This window comes from Bos taurus, chromosome 19 (assembly GCF_002263795.3).
Source record: "Bos taurus isolate L1 Dominette 01449 registration number 42190680 breed Hereford chromosome 19, ARS-UCD2.0, whole genome shotgun sequence".
Classification (NCBI taxonomy): domain Eukaryota; kingdom Metazoa; phylum Chordata; class Mammalia; order Artiodactyla; family Bovidae; genus Bos; species Bos taurus.
Window position 1 is genome coordinate 13691747 of NC_037346.1, and position 22871 is coordinate 13714617.

At 43.5% G+C, this 22871-nt stretch overlaps 2 protein-coding genes across 5 annotated transcripts in view; one reads left to right on the forward strand and one right to left on the reverse strand.

Annotated features, from left to right (window-relative positions):
- Positions 1–22871, reverse strand: part of ACACA (acetyl-CoA carboxylase alpha) — a 286753-nt gene that overhangs the window by 252193 nt on the left and 11689 nt on the right. The window lies entirely within an intron of this gene.
- On the forward strand, positions 195–13195 carry C19H17orf78 (chromosome 19 C17orf78 homolog). Of its 3 annotated transcripts, none has more exons than XM_010815778.4 (7): positions 195–363; positions 2016–2102; positions 2864–3109; positions 6738–6887; positions 8742–8866; positions 9695–9817; positions 12342–13195. In XM_010815778.4, exons 1-7 carry the CDS (start codon positions 306–308, stop codon positions 12417–12419), a joined length of 867 nt encoding a protein of 288 aa, XP_010814080.1. In that variant the 5' UTR covers positions 195–305; the 3' UTR covers positions 12420–13195. The 3 variants fall into 3 exon arrangements, with proteins under 3 accessions (XP_010814080.1, XP_024836241.1, NP_001092628.1); NM_001099158.1 differs by having other exon boundaries at positions 255–363; positions 9695–9811; XM_024980473.2 differs by lacking the exons at positions 6738–6887; positions 8742–8866; positions 12342–13195 and having other exon boundaries at positions 9695–9783.

Here is a 22871-nt window from a genome sequence, read left to right on the forward strand (position 1 = left end):
ACCTCTGTTTATGCCCTTTCTCCAGGGGAAACCTCTAGTTAATTACAGTTCCTTATGTCTCCACTAGCAGTGAAGTCAGGTGAAGATATTCTGAATCAATCATTAACAAGCAAACTTGGTCCTCTCTCCAATAAACTCTATTCCTGGGTCCTGAGAAAATGTGGCAGATCAATTAGGGTGGAACCAGACTCGCCCAGGGTCAAACTTAGTTCTAGGGCAGTGAAAGCATTCAGAGACAAGGCTGTGAGTGGCGGTGTCAGACCAGCCACATACAGTCTCTACAAGGAAAATGTGCTCAAGCTAACATGGATACCATCTTGGTTTTCAGCCTAATCATTACATCCTACAATGTTACCAAGAAAGGTAAGTACTCTTCTAGCCGACTGTCCTGAGAAATCCTAAGAGAGGCCTAGAAAGTGTTTGGGGGTCTATTCTGTCAGATAAAGATACAGGCAATACTCAGCACATGAGGCTTTCCAGTCACCCCCAGACAGCCTCTAAATAGAACATATTCAACTCAGAAAGACAGCTGTCTGTTTCATGGGAGGAAGTCTTCAGAGAATGTGATGCATTCTTCTGCTTTGTTCATGTAACTAACGTTAAAATTCCTTTCACTGTTAGCTTTCTTTGCTGGAAGGTGTTGTCACAGTTTCACTAAGACTCCCAAATTCGTTACCCTTCATAAGATGTCTTCCTTTTTAAAATTATTCATTTATTTATTGGCTGCACTGGGTCTTCATTGCTGTGTGTGGGTTTTCTCTGGTTGTGGTGGCCCAGGCTTCTCATTGCAGTGGCTTCTCTTGTTGCAGAGCACGGGCTCTAGAGCATGTGGGCTTCAGTAGTTGTAGCACATGAGTCAGGAGTTATGGCTCACGGGCTCAAGAGTGTGGGCTCAGTAGCTGTGGGGCTGTTGCCTCTCAGTGTGTGGAATCTTCCTGGATCAGGGTTCAACCCTGTGTCTTCTGCTTTGGCAGGTGGATTCTTATCCACTGGACCACCAGGGATGTCCAGATGTCTTCCTTTTCTAAAGCATTATGTCCTAATAGATGGGGATGCTCTTGGGTGGGAAAAGCTGAGAGAAAAGGTAATGTGAGGGTAGCATGGTACCACTTACCGCTTTCATGGGCTTCCCTGGTGGCTCAGATTATTAATAACCTGCCTGCCAAAGCAGAAGACTCATGTTCGCTCCCTGGGTCAGGAAGATCCCCTGGAGAAAGAAATGCCAACCCACTCCAGTATTCTTGCCTGGGAAATCCCATGGACAGAGAAGCCTGGTGGGCTATACTTCATGGGGTTGCAAAGACCCCGACATGACTGAAGAGACTAAACAGCAGCAGCAGCAACTGCTCTTTGATAACTGTTTATTTAAAACATGATTTTTCAAAGTGTCCTAAATGGTTCATCTCTAAAATTAGCTCATCAGAGCTAAGGCCAAACAGCATGAGGTGAGGCAGCAACAAATTTAACAAATGAAGAACCCTGTGATTTATGTGCCAAAAAGCATAACTGTGGTCTATGGTTCTATGGGAAGCTAGAGAGATACCTTGTCCAATGCTACACTTAATAAATAAACTTGGAAAAGTTGTAATACAAGAAGGTAGATGGGACAGGAAGGGGAAATGATAATAAGCAGTGTCTGAAGGAATGAGTCGGTTCATCTTTCATTAACTTAGTTAACTTATCTTTTTTCCCCCTAAGGATAATAAACTGGTATTCAGTTTTATTTATACTTTGCTACCTCCCACTTGCATAAATCTTAAAGTTCTGAGAATTCCCTGGCAGTCCAGAGGTTAAGACTCTGAACTTTCAGTGCAGGGGGACACAATTTGGTTGGGAACCTGCATGCTGCAAGGAGCAGCAAAAAATAAAACATCTTAAAGTTCTTTTGGGGAAATGTCTGATTCCCCAAGTTTTGTAAGAAGAAACTGCATTCTCTTTTTATCTGCCTCTCCAGTGCCCAGAATTCCAAAGAGAAAGGACCCAGTCAAACCTTACCTTTTTTTCCCCTCCCCCAGAACTCAGGGATAGCAGCTGTCAAGTGGAACCACTGCCCGATCTCTTCCCAAAGGATGTGAGAAGCATCAGAGCTGAGCTAATTCGAGGTAGGCAATGGGCCCTTCCTGAAGAATCACTTTGCCACTCCAGGACTTTTTTCACCTTCAAAAGATGCTTGTCTCCCCCATTCTGAGCCCAGCTCTCAAACATTCTATTCTAAAGCTATCAATCCCTGAGAGGCTTTCTTGAAAACCTTTTTTTTTTCCTTTTCTGGCCACACTGTGTGCAGGGATGTCAGTTCCCTGACCAGGGATGGAAACTGCGCCCCTGTAGTGGAAGTGTGGAGTCCTGACCACTGAACCATCGGGGAGGTCCCTGAAAACCCATTTTTAAATTAACTGTTATGGAGACTTCCCTGGTGGTCCAGCGGTTAAGACTCTGTTTCCAATGCAGGGGGCGTGGGTTCAATCTCTGGTTGGGGAACTAAGATCGCATGTGCTTCACCACATAAATAAATAATCAGCTTCTGTTTAAAAAGATAAACTCTTACGAACTAAGGCAGAGCAACATAAATCAAAGAGATGGGGTGAAGAAAGAGGAAGCAGATCTCAGGCCCCTCTGTGTTAGAGAAAACAACTGAGGAGCATCTCTCTGCACTTACTACAGTCACCACTGTCTTCAGGGGACCCGTGGTGGGAACGGGGAAAGGCAAGGCTTATATATTTAGTACTGTAGACACATGCTGAGGAAGACCTGATGGAAAAAGAGGAGAAAGTACAGCAGTGGGCCGTGAATGGAAGTGGGTTGGCAGGGCACCATTCAGATTAGGAACTGGCTTCATTTTCCTCTCTTGCTTTTCTCTTTTCAGAAGCTCAGGCGGAAGCCAAAAGGCCCATGTTCATTCAAAACCAGACTGTGGCTATCTTGCAGTGTCTTGGTTCTGGGAGCAAAGTGAAAGTTAACCTTGTACATTCAGAAAAAAGGCAGAAGGTCAAGCACATTCTGAAGAACCTGAGAGTCATGACTGTTCCCTGCAGAAACAGCACGGCCCCCCCAAGCTGTCACCTAACCCCTGCATCCAAGGTTCAGGCTGGATTCCTTGTGACAGGCAAAGGTGAGACTGGAAGTTGAGAGGGAGGTGGGCACTCACTTTTAATTGACATCCTTGGAGGCAGGTGGAGGTTGAGAGTGAAAGTGTTAGTCACTCAGTTGTGTCTGAGTCTTTGTGACCCATGGGCTGTAGCCGCCAGTTTCCTCTGTCCATGGAATTCTCCACGCAAGAACATTGGACTGGGTTGCCATTTTCTTCTCCAAGGGATCTTCCCAACCCAAGGATTGAAGCTGGGTTTCCTTCATTGCAGATTCTTTACCATCTGAGCCACCAGAGAAGCCCCCTAAGTGGAGCTAAAGCCTCAAGGACATGGATTAGCCTCTTCTTTAGGCAAATCTATGTAAATCTTTTAAATGTAATTTTAGGGCATGGATTAAACTCTTTGGCATTTGATTAGTATTAACTGATTCCTGCCGTCTGTTCACTCCATGTAACACTGTGGGATACAAGAGAAGTGACATCAAACAAGTGTTTATTCTGATATTATCACCTTTGACAAATCACTTAATTTCTCCAATGTTCAGTTTTCATAGCTACAAATGAGAGATTTGACTAGATGGTCTAATTTCTAGGTATGTAAATCCCACAGCAATATGTAAGGCCTCTTAAATAGCCTTTTCAAGCTGTTAATATTATTGCAGAATAATCTCTAAGATTTCCATTTAAATATAACGTACCTAATGCTTCCTATTTAAAACAAATTATTTTGTAATAAAGGAAAGCGTCATCTCCTAAGTTATCCATTTCATCAATTTGGATTTTTATAGAGTTTCTTTAGAAGTGAGGGAATTCTTGCTCAAATATCCTTAACCAAAGAAAAGCTAATGCTGCGATTCCATCAGCACTGGGAATGGAGTGTTTTGTGATTACAAACGTGCTCCACCTTAACACCCAGTTACCTAGCACAGGAGGCCTAAAAGAGAGGAGATGCCAACAGGGATGACATTAACTTAGAACTCTGTTTATTTTCGGCTGCGCTGGGTTTTTCTTGCTGCTTGCCGTCTTTCTGTAGTTGCAGTGAGCAGGGGCTGCTCTCCAGTTGCTGTGCGCGGGCTTCTCATTACAGCACCTTCTTCTGTTGCGGAGCACAGGCTCTAGAGTACAGGCTCAGTAGTCACGGTGCAAGGGGTTAGTTACGCCCCTCGGCCTGTGGAATCTTCCCGGACCACTTGTCCCCTTCGTTGGAAGGTATCTTAACCACTGGGCCGCTAGGGATAGGGAAGTCCTGGACATTAATTTACAAGCTGGGAAGAACTGGAAATACACTGACCGATGAAGCCTATTAAGTAGATTTTGAAACAGTGTCTCCCAGGAGGTAGAAGAAAAGCCACACTGAAATACCATGATCCCTGTGGCTAGTGGGCACAGTTCTTCTATGCAGGGAGAGGATCTCTAGGTTTTGCCTCCTCTCTCTGTTTTTAAATGTTGGTTGTTTATTTATTTATGTTTTGGCCACACTACACTGCTTGTGGGATTGTCGTTCCCTTACCTGGGATCGAACCCTGGGCCCTCAGCAACAAAAGCGCACAACCCTAATCACTGAAGAGCCAGGGAATTCCCCTTTCCTCCTCTTTCAATCATAACATCACTCAGTTTGCTAGGTGTTTTTCACACCTGCTTTCTCGTTTTTCTTACCTATCTTCACATCACTCCTGTGACATACACCAAGAATTATTTTTGCTATAACCATCCTGCAGATAAGGAAACGAAAACTCAGAGGACTTCTGTTACTTGTCCAAAGTGAGATTTATTTACCTTCATCTCATCTGACCCGGAAACACATCAGTTATCATTTCACAGAACTGACTGATGCTAGGATAGGAACAAAATTCTACGTAATTCTCTCGTTTTTCCTTTTGAGCCCGTTGGCTCTTTGTCTCTGCTTATCTTTGCCAACAGTCTTCCTGATTAAATAATAATAGGACTATTCCCCTGCGATTCGTGTACAGCACCTGGTACTGTGCCCACTGGTCTCTGAAGTAAAAAAACTGTCATTTTTCACATCAACTCAAGACCTGGGAGAGTAGTTCAGAAAAGTCAAGTAGGACGTATGGACCTTAATTTAATAGGCAATGACAGGAGACCATTAAAAATAGAACAGGAACCACTGTCCAAATTGGGTTAGGTCAATTCTGGAGGCACGTGAAGGTGGCTCCAGACCACAGCCAGCACCCATCCGCGTTCCATCTTTTCCACGGCTGTCTGAGTCACTGCCATCTCTTACGTGGATTCTGCAAGAGCCTCTCAGCAGGTTGCTCTGCTTCTATCAGGCGCCCCTCTACTGTCCATTTCCAACTCAGCAGTCCACGGATTTTTAAAAACAAAGCCATCCATCCAGTCACTTCTCTGCAAAAAGACTTGCAATGGATCACCATTCCAAGCAGAACAAGAACCGAAGTCCTCCAACTGGCCTGCAAGGCCCAGTGACGTGAATCCATTTGCTTCAGAAACTTTTCATCCCCTACGACTGTCAGCGTGCTCACCACTCCAGTCTCACTGGCTTACGCGCTCTCCCTCTAAAACTGTAACAGGACATGCTCCAGCCTGGGCCTCTGTTTCCTCTGCCTAAGTTCCCCGGCATCTGTCTGGCTAGTGCTCTCACCTCCTTCACATCTTTATCCAGTCCTCATCTTCTCAATGAAACTCCTGCAGGTCGCCCAACCACTGCCCACCTGCACCCCCCAACGCTGCGCTCTACTTTGCTTCTTTCCAGAGCATGCATCCCCTTCTAACCAACAACACAGAACTCACTGTACTTACTGTCGTCTGCTTCTCCATGTCCTCCCTTGGCCCTCCTTCCCCTTTGCTAGCTCCCATGCTAGAGTGTGTTCAGCTGCTATGTCCACAGTATGGAAGCAGACCCTGGAACAGCTAGATCTCCATTTATTTAATGGTTATTGATTCGGCTGCACCAGGTCTTAGTTGTGGCACTCAAGATCTTCGTTGCATCACGGCGCCTGGACTCTCGTCGCACCCGAATGGGCTTAGTGGCTGTGCGGCACGTGGGATCTTAGTTTCCCAACCAGGGATCAAACCCACATCCCCCTGTACTGCAAGATGGATTCTGAACCACTGGACCACCAGGGAAGTCCCTAGATCTTCATTTTTAAATATATGCTGAGAGAATGAAATTGAGGGGTGCGTGAAGCTGAGTGGTCTCCCCTTCTTCCAGTTCTCCTCTTTCTCCAGTTCCTTTCTCTTTCTCTCTCAAAGTCATTGACTTAGACTTCACTCACTAGACAGACCTGCCACAAACTATACTACTTCAGTTCTTCCTTGGACTTTGAAGCCATCTTTTTTAAAGAAGGGACTTTCAACACTGCTATACCTTCCCATCCTTATTATTATTATGGCTGTATGAGTGATAAGCCAAGAAAACATGGTCCACTCCTTCATTCTGATCCTACATTAGTCAAAAGCATCAGGGGATTTAATCCATATCTCTTATTACCATATCCTCACTCATTCTTTCATGTTATCAAGGCCCACGCCTTAAACCTATGGACAGGTCAACAGAGCCACAGTTAGAAGCTATATATCAGCTGGGTAAACTCAGGGTTTTGTCAGGTGAAACCAAAGGCAGGATAAAGTTTTCTCAGTTGTCCTTCATTGTTTCTTTCTTGTTTTACAGCTTTTTTACCAGGGGTCTCTCAGTGTAAGGTCTATCCAGTGATGGGGGCTTCATCAGAGACTTATCCCTCCACTACTACCTCCGTAACTCCTGGGAAAAAAGGAGAGAAAACTACAAAGGTTGATGGTTTTTCTAGTCCTCTGAATCAAGGTACAGAATGTGTAGAGGTGAGACAAGAACACACAGAAAAATTCTCAGCCCCAGCACTAGCCTGGGTCTCCTAGAATTTTCCTGGAAGTAGAGAAGCTACATAAGTTTGCATGAGAACATCACTCCATTTCTTATGGAAAAAACAAACAAACAAACAGCTTCTCTGTAAAGAAGGTCCCAGAAATGTCTGTAGTTTGATACTTTTAATAATCCTTCACCTCCACACAAGTGCGCTCACCTTGTTGCCAGATCTGGGGACAGCATACAGGGTTTTGGTGTGATGGGTAAGATCCAATGTGTGAACAGAGGAGAGACAATGTTTAAACTCTAATCAATCATTACAGTGATGACAACAACTAAGAAGCACATTTTTATCTGCGTTGTTTTAACAAATAGCCCTCCCTAAATTGGCCAGGACTCACATTCTGTAGGATTCCATTTGGGTTACTCCCCAGTTCCAACAGGAGAAATGTAAATATGAGATTAATAACAACAAGATGCTTATAAGCCATTTGGCCCCAAATTTGGCTTATGACTCCAAAACGATGGCAATTTACTGAAAGTCGCTCAGTCGCGTCCAAATCTTTGTGACCCCATGGCCTATACAGTCCATGGGATTCTCTAGGCCAGAATACTGGAGTGGGTAGCCTATCCTTTCTCCAGGAGATCTTCCCAACCCAGGAATAGAACCAGGGTCTCTTGCATTGCAACCTGGGTCTCTTTACCAACTGAGCTATCAGGGAAGCCCCCTATTCTTAAATTGAAAGGAACATAGAAAAGTTGATTTGCTAATCCTATGTGGTATGTGTGCTGGGGTACAAGGGCAGAGATCCTGAGAGGGCTGCTGGAGACAGATTCCCTTGTGTAGCTTTGCTTCCCATGAAAGCCGTACAAGAATCAACCCTCCCAGCAAGCTCACTACTGGGCATATACCGTGATAAACCATAACTCAAAAAGACACATGTACCCCAATGTTTATAGCAGCACTATTTACAATAGCTAGGGCATGGAAGCAACCTAGATGTCCATCAACAGATGAATGGAAATAAAGAAGTTGTAGTACATATATACGATGGAATATTACTCAGCTGTAAAAAGGAATGAATTGGAGTCAGTTGTAGTGAGGTGGATGAACCTAGACCTGTTACATAGAGTGAAGCAAGTCAGAAAGAGAAACAAATGTCATATATTAATGCAAATACTATGGAATCTAGAAAGATGGAACTGATGAACCTGTTTGCACGGCAGGAATAGAGACACAGAGAATGGACTTGTGGACACAGCAGAGGAAGGAGTTGGGGGATGAACTGGGGGAGTAGCACTGAAATACACACATTACCATGTATACAACTGACACCTAGTGGGAAGCTGCCGTATAACACAGGGAGCTCAGCCTGGTGCTCTGTGACGATCTAGAGAGGTGGGATGAGGGGGGTGGGAGGGAGGTAGAAGAGGGTGGGGATATGTGTGTGCGTGTATGTATGTATATATATATATATATATATATATAGCTGATTCATGTTGTTGTACAGCAGAACCCAATACAAAATTTGCAAAGCAATTATCTTCCAACTGAAAATTTTAAAAAAGAATCAATCCTACTTGATCATGGAAAAATTCCAAATCCTAATAAAGGTGACTCTGGGAAGACACTGCAAAGTAGGTGAGGGCAGAGGCCATGATGCCTATCCCAACTTCTGACTCTCAGTCTGAACTGGAAATTCAGTTTCTGCCTCTGAATCAGGCTGGGCCCCTCTTGGTCTTGAGAACCAGGAGTGCTGCAAGTCAAAGGGTCAATCTCTTCCCTCTCTTCAGTTCTCACTTCGCCCTGTCCACTCCTCTCTCTCTTTTTAGACACAGACGAGAACCTAGAGAAGAGGAAGAAATGGAGCATCGTGGTCAAGGTTCTGATTGCAGTCACCTTGTTTGTCAGTGGAATCGCCATTACCGTGTTTGTCATTTTTGAAGTGCCATGCCCTGTGAGTTTGCTGATGTCCTGGGTCCTTGGACTTGATCTATAAAGACCTCCTTCTATCGCAGAGGCAGGAGGGCATAATGAGAAAAGCACAGACTTTGGAGTGTGGACACAGCTGCCACTCAACACTCACCAGCTGAGTGGCTTGGAGAAAGTTGTCTGCCTTCTCCAACCTCAGTTGCCTCATCTTTAAAACGGGACTGACGATACTTGCCTCTTATGGTGGTTAAGAAGTTTCAGTGAGATTCTGTGAGAAAGGTTTCTGGCATATAGGTTGCTGTTCAGCCGCTAACTCGCATCTGACTCTTTTGGGACCCTATGGACTGTAGCCCACCAGGCTCCTCTGTCCATGGAATTCTCCAGGCAAGAATACTGGAGTGGGTTGTCTTGTCCTTCTCCAGGCGATCTTTCCAACCCAGGGACTGAACCTGAGTCTCCTGCTTGGCAGGCAGATTCTTTACCTGAGCTACCTGGGAAGCACCCTGGCATACAGGAGGTGCTTACTAAATGCAAGTTCCTTTCCTCTGTTGTACTTGGACATTCTCTGGGGAGGATACAGCCAACACGGATGAATATGTGCTTTTCTTTAGAAGGGGTGATTCGGTAATTCTCTGGTGGTCTACTGGTTAGGACTCTGCACTTTCACTGCCAGAGGCTGGATTTGATCCTTGGTCAGGGAACTAAGATTCCGAAAGCTGTGTGACATGGTTAAAAAAAAAAAAAGAGAGAGCGAGAGAGATGATTTTCTTTAAATCGTCTAATGTGAGATTTGGAAGATAATCAGATGCATACCAGCCACCTGAAGTTAATACCAGTCATTTTCCCCCTTCAGAGTCGATGTCAACAAGTCAGAGAGCTATGCCAGTGCCAGCGGTTACGGAGAAGGCCAAGGAAGGAAGACCAGCAACCTGGGACAGCTGAATCCCAGTCTGACACTCAGCCCAAAAAGGAAAGTGTTTTCTGTATGGCTGCTGTCATTTGCCTGGAGAAAATGGGGTTCATGTATAAGTTCTAGGAGACAAGGAGCTGCTTTAGTTGTGAAGCAAATGTGGGTAATTCTTTTATGCGTCAGGAAATGGGCAGATACAATATTGCTATAATGCAATAGAGTACTTACTGAAAATACCTACTTCTGGGGATCAGATATAATGAATCAGAGTGGCTAGAGTGGGACCAGGAATCTTATGATAGACTTTTAAGTAGAGGTAGATTTACTGTGAAATTAATGATGCTTAAATTCAGGACCCATAGGACCTGCACACTGGCCTTGTATCCAATTTTGTACTTTTTATATTTGTGCTCTTTTTATTAAAAAAAAAATGGTCCTTGACATTGTAAGAGCTACAGAGCCCATAATTTATGTCTCCAAAGGCTGGATGCAGCTTCTGAATATAAGAAATTGATGGGTGCCCTCTCTATATCTACAAAAACACACTGAAGCAAAGAGATGAGGTCTCCAATACTTTTTACATTAAAGAAGGTGGCTGTTTTTGTAGAATTACAGCACTGAGAATGAATCTCAAAGATTATCTAGTCCAGGATGGGACACATGCTACCACTCTTTTAATTCCATGTTAACTGAAAATATCTATAATCAAGGGACCTCCCTGGTGGCCCAGTGGTTGGGATTCCAAGCTTCCAAATCGGGGAGGGGCTTCCCTGGTCAAGGAACCAGGACCCAACATGCCACGCAGCACAGCCAAAAAATAAATAACAATAAGAAAATAATTTTAAAAGAAATACTTAAAAAATCATAATATATCAGGGTACAATTAGAAGCTGAATATGTTCCAGAAGTCTAACGCACAGCACTGTGATTCCAGTCCCAATACTGCATCACATACTTCAAAACTGCTGATCAACTAGACCATATACATTCCCACCACAAAAAAGAAATGATAATTATATGATGTAATAGAGTGTGAGCTAAAGCTACTGTGGTAATCACGCTGCAATTTATAAATGCATCAAATCAAAACGTTGCACACCTTAAACGTACACCATGTTATATGAAAATTATATTTCAATTTAAAAAAATCAAGCGTGGCACTCTTTCCACCCAGGCATGGTATCAGAATCTTTCTTACCACAGTACTTTAGGTAAGAAATGACGAAATATTTGTCATTTTTACAATTTCCTGTAATCCTGTTTCTGCTGATAATAGATGATGTGCCCTTGGAATTAGTATAATTCTATAGTTTGGTGTATTTTTAGTTCTATAATCCCATCTACATTATTATTTCTACTGAACATTGAAAGAAACAGGCCTGAAGAGGACTAAAACTAGTCCAGAGTTAAAAGTAACCATGTAACAGCAACTCTGATTCAATTTCTCCCATGAACAAAATAAACATTAAATGATGAAGGAGTTAATTTTAAAAAAGCAATTTTTTACACACTGCCACATTTGAACCTCATAAAAATCCTGAGAGGTAGCTAGGATGAGTATCTACATCTTATTGATACTTAAGCTAATGCTCAGAGAAGTTATGTGACTTTCCCCCATGGTCACACAGCTACGAGAAACAGAACTAAATTCAGAACTAAAATTAATTCCTGTACTTATTAGCTTATTCACCTCTTCCACAAAATTTTACTAAAAAGCTTCTATGTGCCAAGTTCCCTCTGTTCAAGAGGTTTACAGTCTATGTTCTACAATAGTTAAGAATTTAGAAAATACATACAAAATCAGATGGGGAATGAATCAGGTATAATGAGAGTGTAATGGGATTAGTAAAAAATATTTGGCCCACGGACTTCCCTGGTGGTCTAGTGGTAAAGAATCCACCTGCCAATGCAGGGGGCACGGGTTCAATCCTTGGTCCAGGAAATTTCCACTTGCCACAGGGCAACTAAACCTGTGCCCAACTACTGAGCCTGTGCTCTAGGGCCTGCGCTCCACAAGGGAAGCCTGTGTATTGCAACTAGAAAAAGCCTGTGCACAGCAATGAAGACCCAGTGCAGCCAAAAATAAATTTTAAAACAAATTAAATATTAAAAATACATATTTTTAATTATGAAAAAATAAATATCTGGGTCTACATTGCCCCAGATCTCTGCAGTGGTGGTTTAGTCACTAAGTCATTTTGACTCAGGTCCCTGCCCCTTCTCAAACACAGTGAGATTGTTCGGGCCGGATTCCAGGAATGAAGTAGAATTCCTATGCATCTGGGATTCAAAATAGCTGCACATCCAGGGCCCTTTCCACTCAAGGCAAATAGGTCAAGCAAAGGGTGGCTGGGCTGTTTGCTAGGAGGTTATAGGTTCCAACAAACCAGCTTCTCATACATAAGTGCACCTTGCTGATACTTTCTCAGTGTAAGCACAATAACTTTTCCTAAGATTAATGGGTAACAAGGAGGCAAAATGATGTGTCCTTGGAATTTTACGGGGTTCTGTACTAAGCCATCTCTTTGTTGGACCATAAAGAAATGCCTATTTGTGTCCTTTATTTTTCATACTTGCTTTCAATCCACAGGTTGGACAAGAGGCTCCCAATTCATCAAGTCCCAAGAAAGCTGTAGAGATCACCGTGGTCCACCAGACATACTTCTGAAAAGTTCTGCTGTGCCTCACACATTGGAAGAAGGGTAGCACACTGTCTTCTCCCTACTATTAATCAATATGGGCAGATTCTTACCAATTTTACCCTCGTATCTTCAGCAGGAACATTACGATCAGACAGTAACACCAGGTCAGTGAGGAGAAAGCCTGGACTTACAGTCAGAGTTACTCTAATGTCTTTGCTACTGACTCAGCCACAAGCCTTTGAAATTCACTTGGAACTCAAACGAAAAATGGATATTTTTCATCGCATCAAATGAAAACAAAGGTCTTCCCTCTAAGCACTATATGAATGGACACTTTGCTCTCTTTGACAAAAGGTTTAAACACAGTCTCCGAGGAACTGAGCAAAGGAGCCCCCGGTGTGGCACACTGATTCTCAGCTGACCTCCTGCACTGGCTCTCAGCCAGCTGAGGGTGGGAGTCCTGTTTTCCCGCTGGCATTCACCAGGCTTTACACTTGTGCCCCAGCTCTCCACGAACTGGAAGGGAACGTGACCCTGAGCATTCCAAAGGGCCTCCTTGTGACTCATCCCCAAGGGCATACAAACAGGACCCAGACAAGATCTCTTGATAATGCAGAATTCCTGATGTGGAATTATACTCTACCATCACAGTGAGCTGCAGACATTCACAAGCAATCCAGAGCAACGCAATTATGATGTTCTTTCTCACAGAGGCATGGCTCAGAGTCAAGCCTGACCTCACTCAGAGTTTAGTGAGAAGGTGAAAAGTCTGATTTAAAAAAAAAAACAAAACTGAATGCAACATTTATTGTATTTCTTACCTGTTGTATCTTCCCTTCCCTTACTTCAGCTAAGAGATAGTCCAAGGAAGGCTCAGTTTATATGGAACTTCCCTGGTGGTCCAGTGGTTAGGAATCCACCTTCCAATGCAGGGGATGCCGGTTCGATTCTTGGTTGAGGAACTAAGATTCCACATGCCTCAGGGCAACTAAGCCTGAGTCTCAAAAAACCAGAGAGCCTGCTACACCACAACTCCTCCTGAGCCTGAGCTCTGGAGCCCACGAGCCACAACTTGAGACAAGCTGTGCGCCACGCCAAAGAGCACGTGTGCCTCAATGTAGCCAAAATAAAAAGGCTCAGTGTATAGAATTTATCATGAAATTAGATTTTCATTTATACATTGTAATTTAATTATTCATGAAACTCACAACTGTGGGTTACAGTGTATATGAGTTTTGACAGTGAAACACAACATAAACAATCTATTTTGTATAGCAAAGAATATTCTATTTATTTTACCATAAAATTGTTTTATTCAAGAGATTTTTCTAAAAAATTGTCACCTAACATATCGATACTTTCAACGTTAAGATAACTGTGTATTACCTAACGATGAATTTTTGCAACGACTAATCTTACAAATTCAAAATTACAAAACTCAAATTCGTGCTCTAAAAACTGCATTTTGGGAAATGCTTTTTTTATGATGGCACGAGACAGCTGACCTTAAAACAGAGTTTAGGTGGAAAGAGGACTGGCAGAAGGGATAAGAAGGATGTTGTCCTGCTTCTTTTCCTTTTTTTTTTCTTTTTCTTTTACTATTTTTTAAATGTGTTTTTGAGTTTTATTTCTTGGCTGCACTGTGCAGTGTGTGGGATCTTAGTTCCCCAACCAGAGATTGAACCCATGTACCCAGCAGCGGAAGCATGGAGTCAACCACTGGACCACCAGGGAAGTCCCCTACTATTTATTTTTTTGTCCTGCTTCTTTTCAAAAGTCTGAAACCATTCCATTTCATTTTGGTGAAATGTACCTGCACCTAAGTAAATTGTGTGATAAAGTTTTATTAAAGTATAAAGGAGATAGAGGAAGCTTCTGACATAGACATCAGAAGTGGGTAGAAAGACGCTTGCTAGTGTTAGCAATGGAGTTATATACTCTCCAATGAATCCAAAGAATGTCTGGAAGTTGTAAATCCCTGGGGGCTCAGATGGTAAAGCGTCTGCCTGCAATGCGGAAGACCCAGGTTCGATCCCTGGGTCAGGAAGATCCCCTGGAGGAGGAAATGGCAACCCACTCCAGTACTCTTGCCTGGAAAATTTCCAAGGACTGAGGAGCCTGGTAGGCTACAGTCCATGGGGGTTGCAAAGAGTCAGACATAGCTGAGCGACTTCACTTTCACCAGACCTACCCCCATAATTTACATTTTAAGATAACAGAACTAGCCAGAAGGTTTAATCCAAAAACTGTCCTCAGGCAGGATACAGTATTGTTATATAATCCTAAAGAATGTAGAGGGGAAAAAAAAAAGTTTGTCCTTTCTTCCTTCTTGAGAATTCCAGACCCCTCTCTCCTTGGGAACACCTTAGACTTATCAACCTGCCTAGGAAATGACTCTCTCAATCTCATACTCAAACTGAGCCTTGAAGAGATGGAACCAAGCATGGAAGACGCTAGTTCTAAAGGAAGCCCTAGAGATCCTGTGCTTGTGTGCTCAGTCATGTCTGATTCTTTGTGATCCTTTGGATTGTAGCCCACCAGGCTCCTCTGTCCATGGGGAATACTGGAGTGAAAAATAAAAAAAGAATACTGGAAGAAATACATTTTCTCCTCCAGGGGATCTTCCCGACCCAGGGTTGAACCCGCACTCCCCTGTGTCTCCAGCACTGCAGGCAGATTATTTACCACTGAGCCATCGGGGGAAGCCCAGAGATCCTGCGGGTGCCCTAAAGTTCCATAGAGCATTCTCTGAAAATACGATGGGTGGAGAGGACAAGGCACAGGGGCCGGCATTGGAACAGATGAGCATTGCCCTCCATTGGTGCACAACATCACCTCCAGTTTATCCTGCCATCTGTGGGTCAGTCTAACCAGGAAATAGCGGCGGGGTGGTTGTGGGGGGGGGGGGTCGGGGAGGGGAGAAGAAGCCTGCTCCTTCCCAAGACCACTGGGGAGGATGATCAAAAGCTTTCCATACTTCATGCTTTTGGTTGAGGACTGATGCCTACAGTCATCTCCACCTTCCCAGGCTTATCCACCAGAGAAAGTGCTTTCATCCAGAAACAGGCAATAAAACTTGCAGCAAAGTCTATACTCATTAGCTCTTCTGCCAGAATATAATGTAGGCAACGTGTATAGTGACTTTTCTTTACAGAGATTCACCGATGGAATCAAAATTGTTTACACTGCTCTGGGGACTTGTTTCCCCAGACAAAGAAAGGTCCCTCTGAGGATTTTCTGACTGCCTAATCAGTTACCAATTTTCAATCTCCTATTTTCTTACCACTGGGGATCTTTGACAACCAAAAGATAGGGGAGAGAGAAGAAGGGAAGGGAGAATGCCCAGGCGGACCTTGGGATGTGACCTGTATTCTGCAGATCGCTTCACAGTGGGGCACAATTCTTCCTGTCACCACGACAGGCTTAGCTATAAACTCAACTTGATAATATGCCATTTCTCTGGGGAGCCAATTACTCCTCTGGAAGTGACTATTACTACCATATTTCCAGTTAGCACAAGTGTTGTGTTTTTTTCAAGTCATAGGCTAGACAGGCCTTAAAGTCATTCCGTCTTTTTTAAGAATCTGAGTCACCCCAATTTTTTTTGTTGTTTTTACTTTTTGGCTATGCTGGGTCTTAGTTGAGGCATGTGGCCTCTTTAGTTGTGGCATGTGGCCTCTTTAGTTGTGGCATGTGGGATCTAGTTCCCTGACTGGGGATCAAGCCTGGGCCCCTTGCATTGGGAATGCAGAGTCAGCCACTAGACCACCAGGGAAATCCCTCAGTACTTTTTGATAGGCCTAATGATGGCAGTTGCTTCGGGTAGAGAAAACACATTCACAGACATCTCCGATTTAACTTTTGCTGCCACTGCTAAAGGACGTTAAGTAAAGAGCTGTATTTCTGCACGACTTTATTCAATGACTTTATTCAATATAAGCACTTAAAATATACAATTGTGTACCTTGGTTTTTCCATTTTTTCATTTATAAAGGTATACCTGTGATTTTAAAAATCAGTGACCTAGGAATCTTTGGGCCTCTGACAGGCCTGAGCAGGCCACTAGCACCCCTCCTTCTCTGCACCCCTAGGCTAGTCCAGGGGGTTACTAATCAGAGAGGGACATAAGGGGATTCTAGCCCTGTACATTGCCCCCCATCCCAAGTCCTCCTCTTATTTTGGAAACTTCTTAAGCACAGTCCAGTAGTTTCTGATCTAAAGCACTTTTCTTACATCATGCCCCAACCTAGCCATTTTCCAGGACTTCCCTGGTGGTTCAGTGCTTAAGACTCTGAGATGCCACTGTAAGGGGCATGGGTTCAACCCCTGGTTGGGGAACTAAGATCCCACATGCTGCACAGCGTGGTGCCCCAAATAATAAATCTGTTTAAAAGAAAAATCTACAAAACTAGACATTTTCTAAGGAAGAGTTGCTATTAATATATGTAGCTTTTTTCTTGGCCACACCACGAGGATGGGTCCCCAAGCAGGTATGGAACCATGCCCCCTGCGGTGGGAGCGCTGAGTGCTAACCACTGAACCGCCAGCGCACTCCCTGCTCTATGGACTTACGACTAATGGCCGGAAACCCTTCTTTGTTTTGACCTGTTCAGGTCAATGGTCTTATGGTTCCTCCTCCCCTTCCTTCCAGAAACCTCCCGTCTCCGCCCTTCCTCTGCATTCTCAGAGAGGATTCCTTTCCGCGTTCACACCATGGCCATCATGCTTTGTTGGGCCGCTCTTTATCCTTTGATACATACTTCCCAGTTCTTCTGTTTGAAGCCTGTTGTGTTTGTATTAACCTGTTGCTGTTAGTCACTAAGTCCTGTCCGACTCTTCTGCAACTCTAAGCACTGTATCCTGCCAGGCTTCTCTGCCCATGGGATTTCCCAGGGAAGAATACTGGAGTGGGTAGCCATTTCCTTCTCCAGGGGATCTTCTCAACCCAGGGATTGAACATGCATCTCCTGCAATGCCAGGAGGATTCTTTACTACTGAGCCACCTGGGAAACCTCATGTTAACTTGTACGTCTCTGTATTACCTGGTAACCAACAAAGCACCATGATCATAGTACACATTCGAAAAAATTGTTGACAATGCCACACCACTAAATGGATAGCTGAGGGTGGCATAAGTGACTTTTTATTAACAGAAGAAAATGAGGTAACCTTTACTTTTACATCAAACTTGCTATTGGTCACCAGGTGGATGCAAACCAATGAGGGCCCAACCTGCAACTGTTGGTTTCACACTTGAATTCATCTCTCTAGACTTACAATCTTTAAAAAAATATATATATATTCTTAAAAATATTTATTTTTACTCATTTATTTTGCTGTGCTGGGTCTTAGTTACAGCACACGGGGTCTTTAGTTGTGGCATGTGAACTCTTAGCTTCAGCATGTGGGATCTAATTCCCTGACCAGGGCTTGAACCTGGGTCCCCTGTACTGGGAGCACAGAGTCTTAGTCACCAGAATACCAGAAAAGTTCCTAGACTCACAGTCTTCTATCTCAATGCTCCTTTGTCTCTTTCTTTTCCTGCTCCTTCTTCCAACACTTTTCTTTTTCCTTTCCCTTTTTCTGTGTCATCCAATATTAAACATTTCTCTTAATTTGCACTGCTAGGGAATTGGATTCCATGTCTATAGTACATGAGTTTCAGTCTCCAGAAGACTTTTCACGGCTGATCCTCTTTTACCTGCTGTACCTTGGTCTGTACTACCCACTCCAGTATTCTTGCCTGGAGAATTCTATGGACAGAGGAGGCTGGTGAGCTTCAGTCCATGGGGTCACAGAGTTCGACATGACTGAGCCGCTAACACTTTGACCAGACTTATGAATGTGCGCCATCCGGTGGTTAAAGCTGCTAATGTCATCCTCTGAAAAGAGCAGAGGGCATAGATGATCATACAACCTCAGATATGCAAATGATATCACGCTAATGGCAGAAAGTGAAGAGGATCTGAAGAGCCTCTTGATGAGGGTGAAAGAGGGGAGTGAAAAATCTGGCTTAAAACTGAACATTCAAAAAACTAAGATCATAACATCCAGTCCCATCACATCAATGCAAACAGAGGGGGAAAAGCAGAAATAGTGACAGATTTTATTTTCCTGGGCTCCAAAATCACTGCAGACAGTGACTCCAGCCATGAAATTTTAAAAGTCGCTTGCTCCTTGGAAGAAAAGCTATGACAAACTTAGCATGTTAAAAAGCAGAGACATCACTTTGCTGACAAAGAACCATATAGTCAAAGCTATGATTTTTCTAGTAGTCATGTATGAATGTGAGAGTTAGTTCCAGCTCCTCCCTAATTTGGAAATCTCAGACTTAAACATTTTTGCCAATGGATGACTGTAGTCTCTTATTGCTCCTACGTGCATTTGTCTGCTTAACGGTGAGGTTGAGCATCTTTCTATGTATTTACTTGCCTTCAGGTTTCCTCTTGCTTGCTTATATCCTCTCCTTTTTCTTCTGTTGTGTTGATGTTTTTTTAATTGAGTCATAGAAGTCCTGTATTTCTGGCTGTATTTCGGGATACTAATCCTCTGACTGTGAAACATGGTATAATCAAAAGTATATTCCTAATATAAAACAACCCTCCAGGCAGAGTTACACATATTAATAAATAAACACCTGTCAGGCTCTGGAGCTCTGGGAGTCCCATTTGGCTCCAAGATTCTGTTTCCATTTTTACTTCTGCATTTAAAAAGCTATTGGTTCACAGCAACATGGATGGACATAGAGATTGTCATTCTGAGTGAATTAAGTCAGACAGAGAAAGGGAAATATCATAGCACATGACCTCCTTTATATGCGGAATCTAAAAAGAAATGAAACAAATGAACTTATTAACAAACCAGAAACAGGCTCACAGACCTAGAGAACAGACTTACGGTCACCAGGGGGAAGGCCGGGAGGAAGGGATAGTTAGGGAGTTTGGGATGGAAGTGTACACATTGCTATATTTAAAATGGATAACCAACAAGAACCTCCTGCATAGCACATGGAACTCTGCTCAATGTGTTAGGTGGCAGCCTGGATGGCAGGGGAGTTTGGGAGAGAATGGATACATGTATATGTATGGCTGAGTCCATCTGCTGTCCACCTGAAACCATCACAACAGTGTTAACCAGCTATACTCCAATATAAAATAAATTTTTTTAATTAAAAAAAATTTTTTTAAGCTACTGATGCTTATGTTTTGAAGTCCCACAAAACTGAGCATATTCCTTGGAAGGACTTCAAGAATTCCCACCTTGAAGGACTCTGCTTTGCCAGCATATCCGTGACAAAATAAGGCAGCTGGGTCATCAGCCTGCCTCAACTCTATTCAGTTCTTAACAGCAGCCAAAGAAAAGGGCATCTCTCAAAAAACTACTAGTATCTGCCATTGTCTTATTCTGAAATTAAACCAGCTAAGCAATACACAGGTTCAATTCCAGAGTGATTTATTCAGATATTGCTTTCCTAGGCATTTATAACGACTCCATGGTATTGAAAAGAAATGCAACCTGCAGCAATATCTAAACTCCTGGGCCTATTTCACACTAAAAAGCACTGAGCTCCCAGAGTGAGCCATAAAGTACCTTTGCCTAACATTTTTATTTGTCTAAGCATGGAGAAGGTGAACTTTGGCAGAACAGACAGCCTATGTGCCAAAGCAACATGACATTAGAGAATTCTCTCTGGTCTTCTCTCTGTTGTGAAATCACCACTGTTTACCCTTTTAGCTCTCTTCTTCCGATCTAAAAGAAAATCACGTTTCTCGGGGCTATACTTCCCATGAAATCACTCCAACGTGCTTGTTCTTCCTAGTGGATTAATTTTAAGCCTTTTACCTCTAACATGAGAGCTTCCCAGGTGGTTCTAGTGGTAAAGAATCCGCCTGCGAATGCAGGAGACGCAAGAGACGCAGGTTCCATCCCTGGGTTGAGAAGATTCCTCGGAGTAGAGAATAGCACCCCACTCCAGTACTCTTCCCTGGAAAATTCCATGGGCAGAGGAGGCTGGCAGGCTACAGCCCATGGGGCCTCAAAGAGTCGGGATGACTGAGTGACTGAGCACATCTCTCACTGAAGATAATAATAATAGGTAACACACAATGCAGATCTACCATGTAAGAATAAAAGCTTGTCTTCTGCTAAAGTAACACGAGGGAACAGGTAGGCTAGGGAGCATCTCACGGGTCTGAACCACCACGGCCTTCCCAAGGCCACTCTCACGTGTCTCTTCAACTTTAACACAGGTCCACCCTGCAGCCAGAGTACGCTATCCACAGTGCAAATTAGATCTTGCTGCACTTCAGCTAAAAAACATCTAGGGACTTTCCACTGCTTTCAGGAAAACTCCAAATCCTTAATACTGTTGACTGCCAATGTTAATCAACTAGGCCACCGTAAGAAAGATTACATTTTAAGACTGTCAAGGCCATCCATTGTCCAGTCTGCCCCCTTGTCCAGTCTCATCTCCCCTCACTCATTCCTTTACTCCAGCTACAGCCACAGTGGACTAGCTGCCTTCTTCCTTCCCTTAGGGTCCCCACTGTCCCCTCTGCCTGGAACACTGTTTCCACTTCCTCATCTCACCTTCCCCTTCTTTACTATTTGCCTATTCAACACCTAGTCAAATTTCAGATATTGGATTGATTGCTCAGTTGCTAAGTCGCATCTGACTCTCTGCAACCCCATGGACTGCAGCATGCCAGGCTTCCCTGTCCTCTACCGTCTCCTGGAGTTTGCTCAAACTCATGTCCATTGAGTCGGTGATACCATCCAACCATCTCATCCTCTGTTTCCCCCTTCTCCTTCTGCCCTCAGTCTTTCCTAGCATCAGGGTCTTTTCCAATGAGTTGGCTCTTCACATCAGGTGGCCAAAGTACTGGATCTTCAGCTTCAGCATCAGTCCTTCCAATGAATATTCAGGGTTGATTTCCTTCAGGATTGACTGGTTGGATCTCCTTGCTGTCCAAGGGACTCTCAAGAGTCTTCTCCAACAGCACAGTTCAAAAGCATCAATTCTTCGGTGCTCAGCCTTCTTTATGGTCCAACTCTCACATCCATACATTACCACTAGAAAACCATAGCTTTGACTAGATGGACCTTTGTCAGCAAGGTGATGTCTCTGCTTTTTAATACGCTGTCTAGGTTTGTCATAGCTTTTCTGCCAAGGAGCAAGCATCTTTTAATTTCATGGATTGATAGGATCTCCTTAATAGAGCCCCCCTTGAGACTTCCCTGGTGGTCCAGTGGTTAGGACTCGGCGCTTTCACTGTAGTGGCTCAGCTTCAATCTCTGGTTGGGGTACTACTTGGCAGAGCCCTGTCAATTTAAATCTTCATTGGTATTTCTCTTGGGTGGCTTATCTCTTATCTATTTCCTTATATTAGGGGGATTCACAAGTTTCGCAATGCAGTCATAAAAAAATATATATAGCCCTCCTTGATCTCCCAAACTCCACCCAGTTCTCCTACTTTCTGCCCCCCCTCCTGCTTTCTGGGGAGCTGTGCAGGCCATAGCTGTGGCATGCAGGATCTTTTCATTGCAGCGTGTGGGATCTAGCTTCCTGAACTGGACTGAACGTGCCCCCTGCATTGGGAGCACAGAGTCTTAGCCACTGAATCACCAGGGAAGTTCCCCATTTCCTTCATGGTATGCATCTGTTTGTAATGATGTACTTCTGTGGCATTTGACTGACACCTCTCTCACAGAAGTAAGCTACACTGAGGACCAAGGCCAGGTCTGTCTTGCTTGCATTTATCTTCTATCCTTAGGCCTAGGGCTGTGTCTAACACTTAGAGGGGCTTAGTAAATATTAATAACTGCCCTTAATGGAAGAAGAGACATATGGGAATTGAATGGTTTCTCTTCCCTGAATCTCTTTATTTCAAGGATCCCAGATACTAGAAATTTAGAACCCAGATCTCCCGTGTCCTTCCTTCTATCACCATGAGTCACTAGCCTGGCCTTCATCTCACTTAAACCTCTGAGGTAGCTACAATTACCTGCATTTTATAGAAAACCGATGATCTGAGACTTGCCCAAGGTCACAGAGCGAATAAGTGGAGACAGCTGGGATTCCAATATAAGTCATTGACCTTAATCTCTATGCTCTTAATCACAACACATAAGCCCTGTCGATTTATATCTTCATTGATATTTGTCTTGGGTGGCTGATCTCTTAGCTATTTCCTTATATTAGGGGGACTATTCTTTATGATATGAGTTGCAAACATTCTTTTCCATCTTCTATATATGTGTTGACATTGCTTTAAAGTGTTATGTCGTTCTGCAGAAATTTTGAGTGTTGTGTGGTTAAATTATTAACCTCTCCTTTTATGCCTTCTACATTCTGGGTCATAGTTAGAAAGATTTCCCTTCCCCACAGTAAGGTTATAAAGGAGTTTTCTCATATTTTCTTTTACAGTTTTTAATTTTTATTTAAATATGTAATCCATTTGGAGTTTACCCTGGTGTGA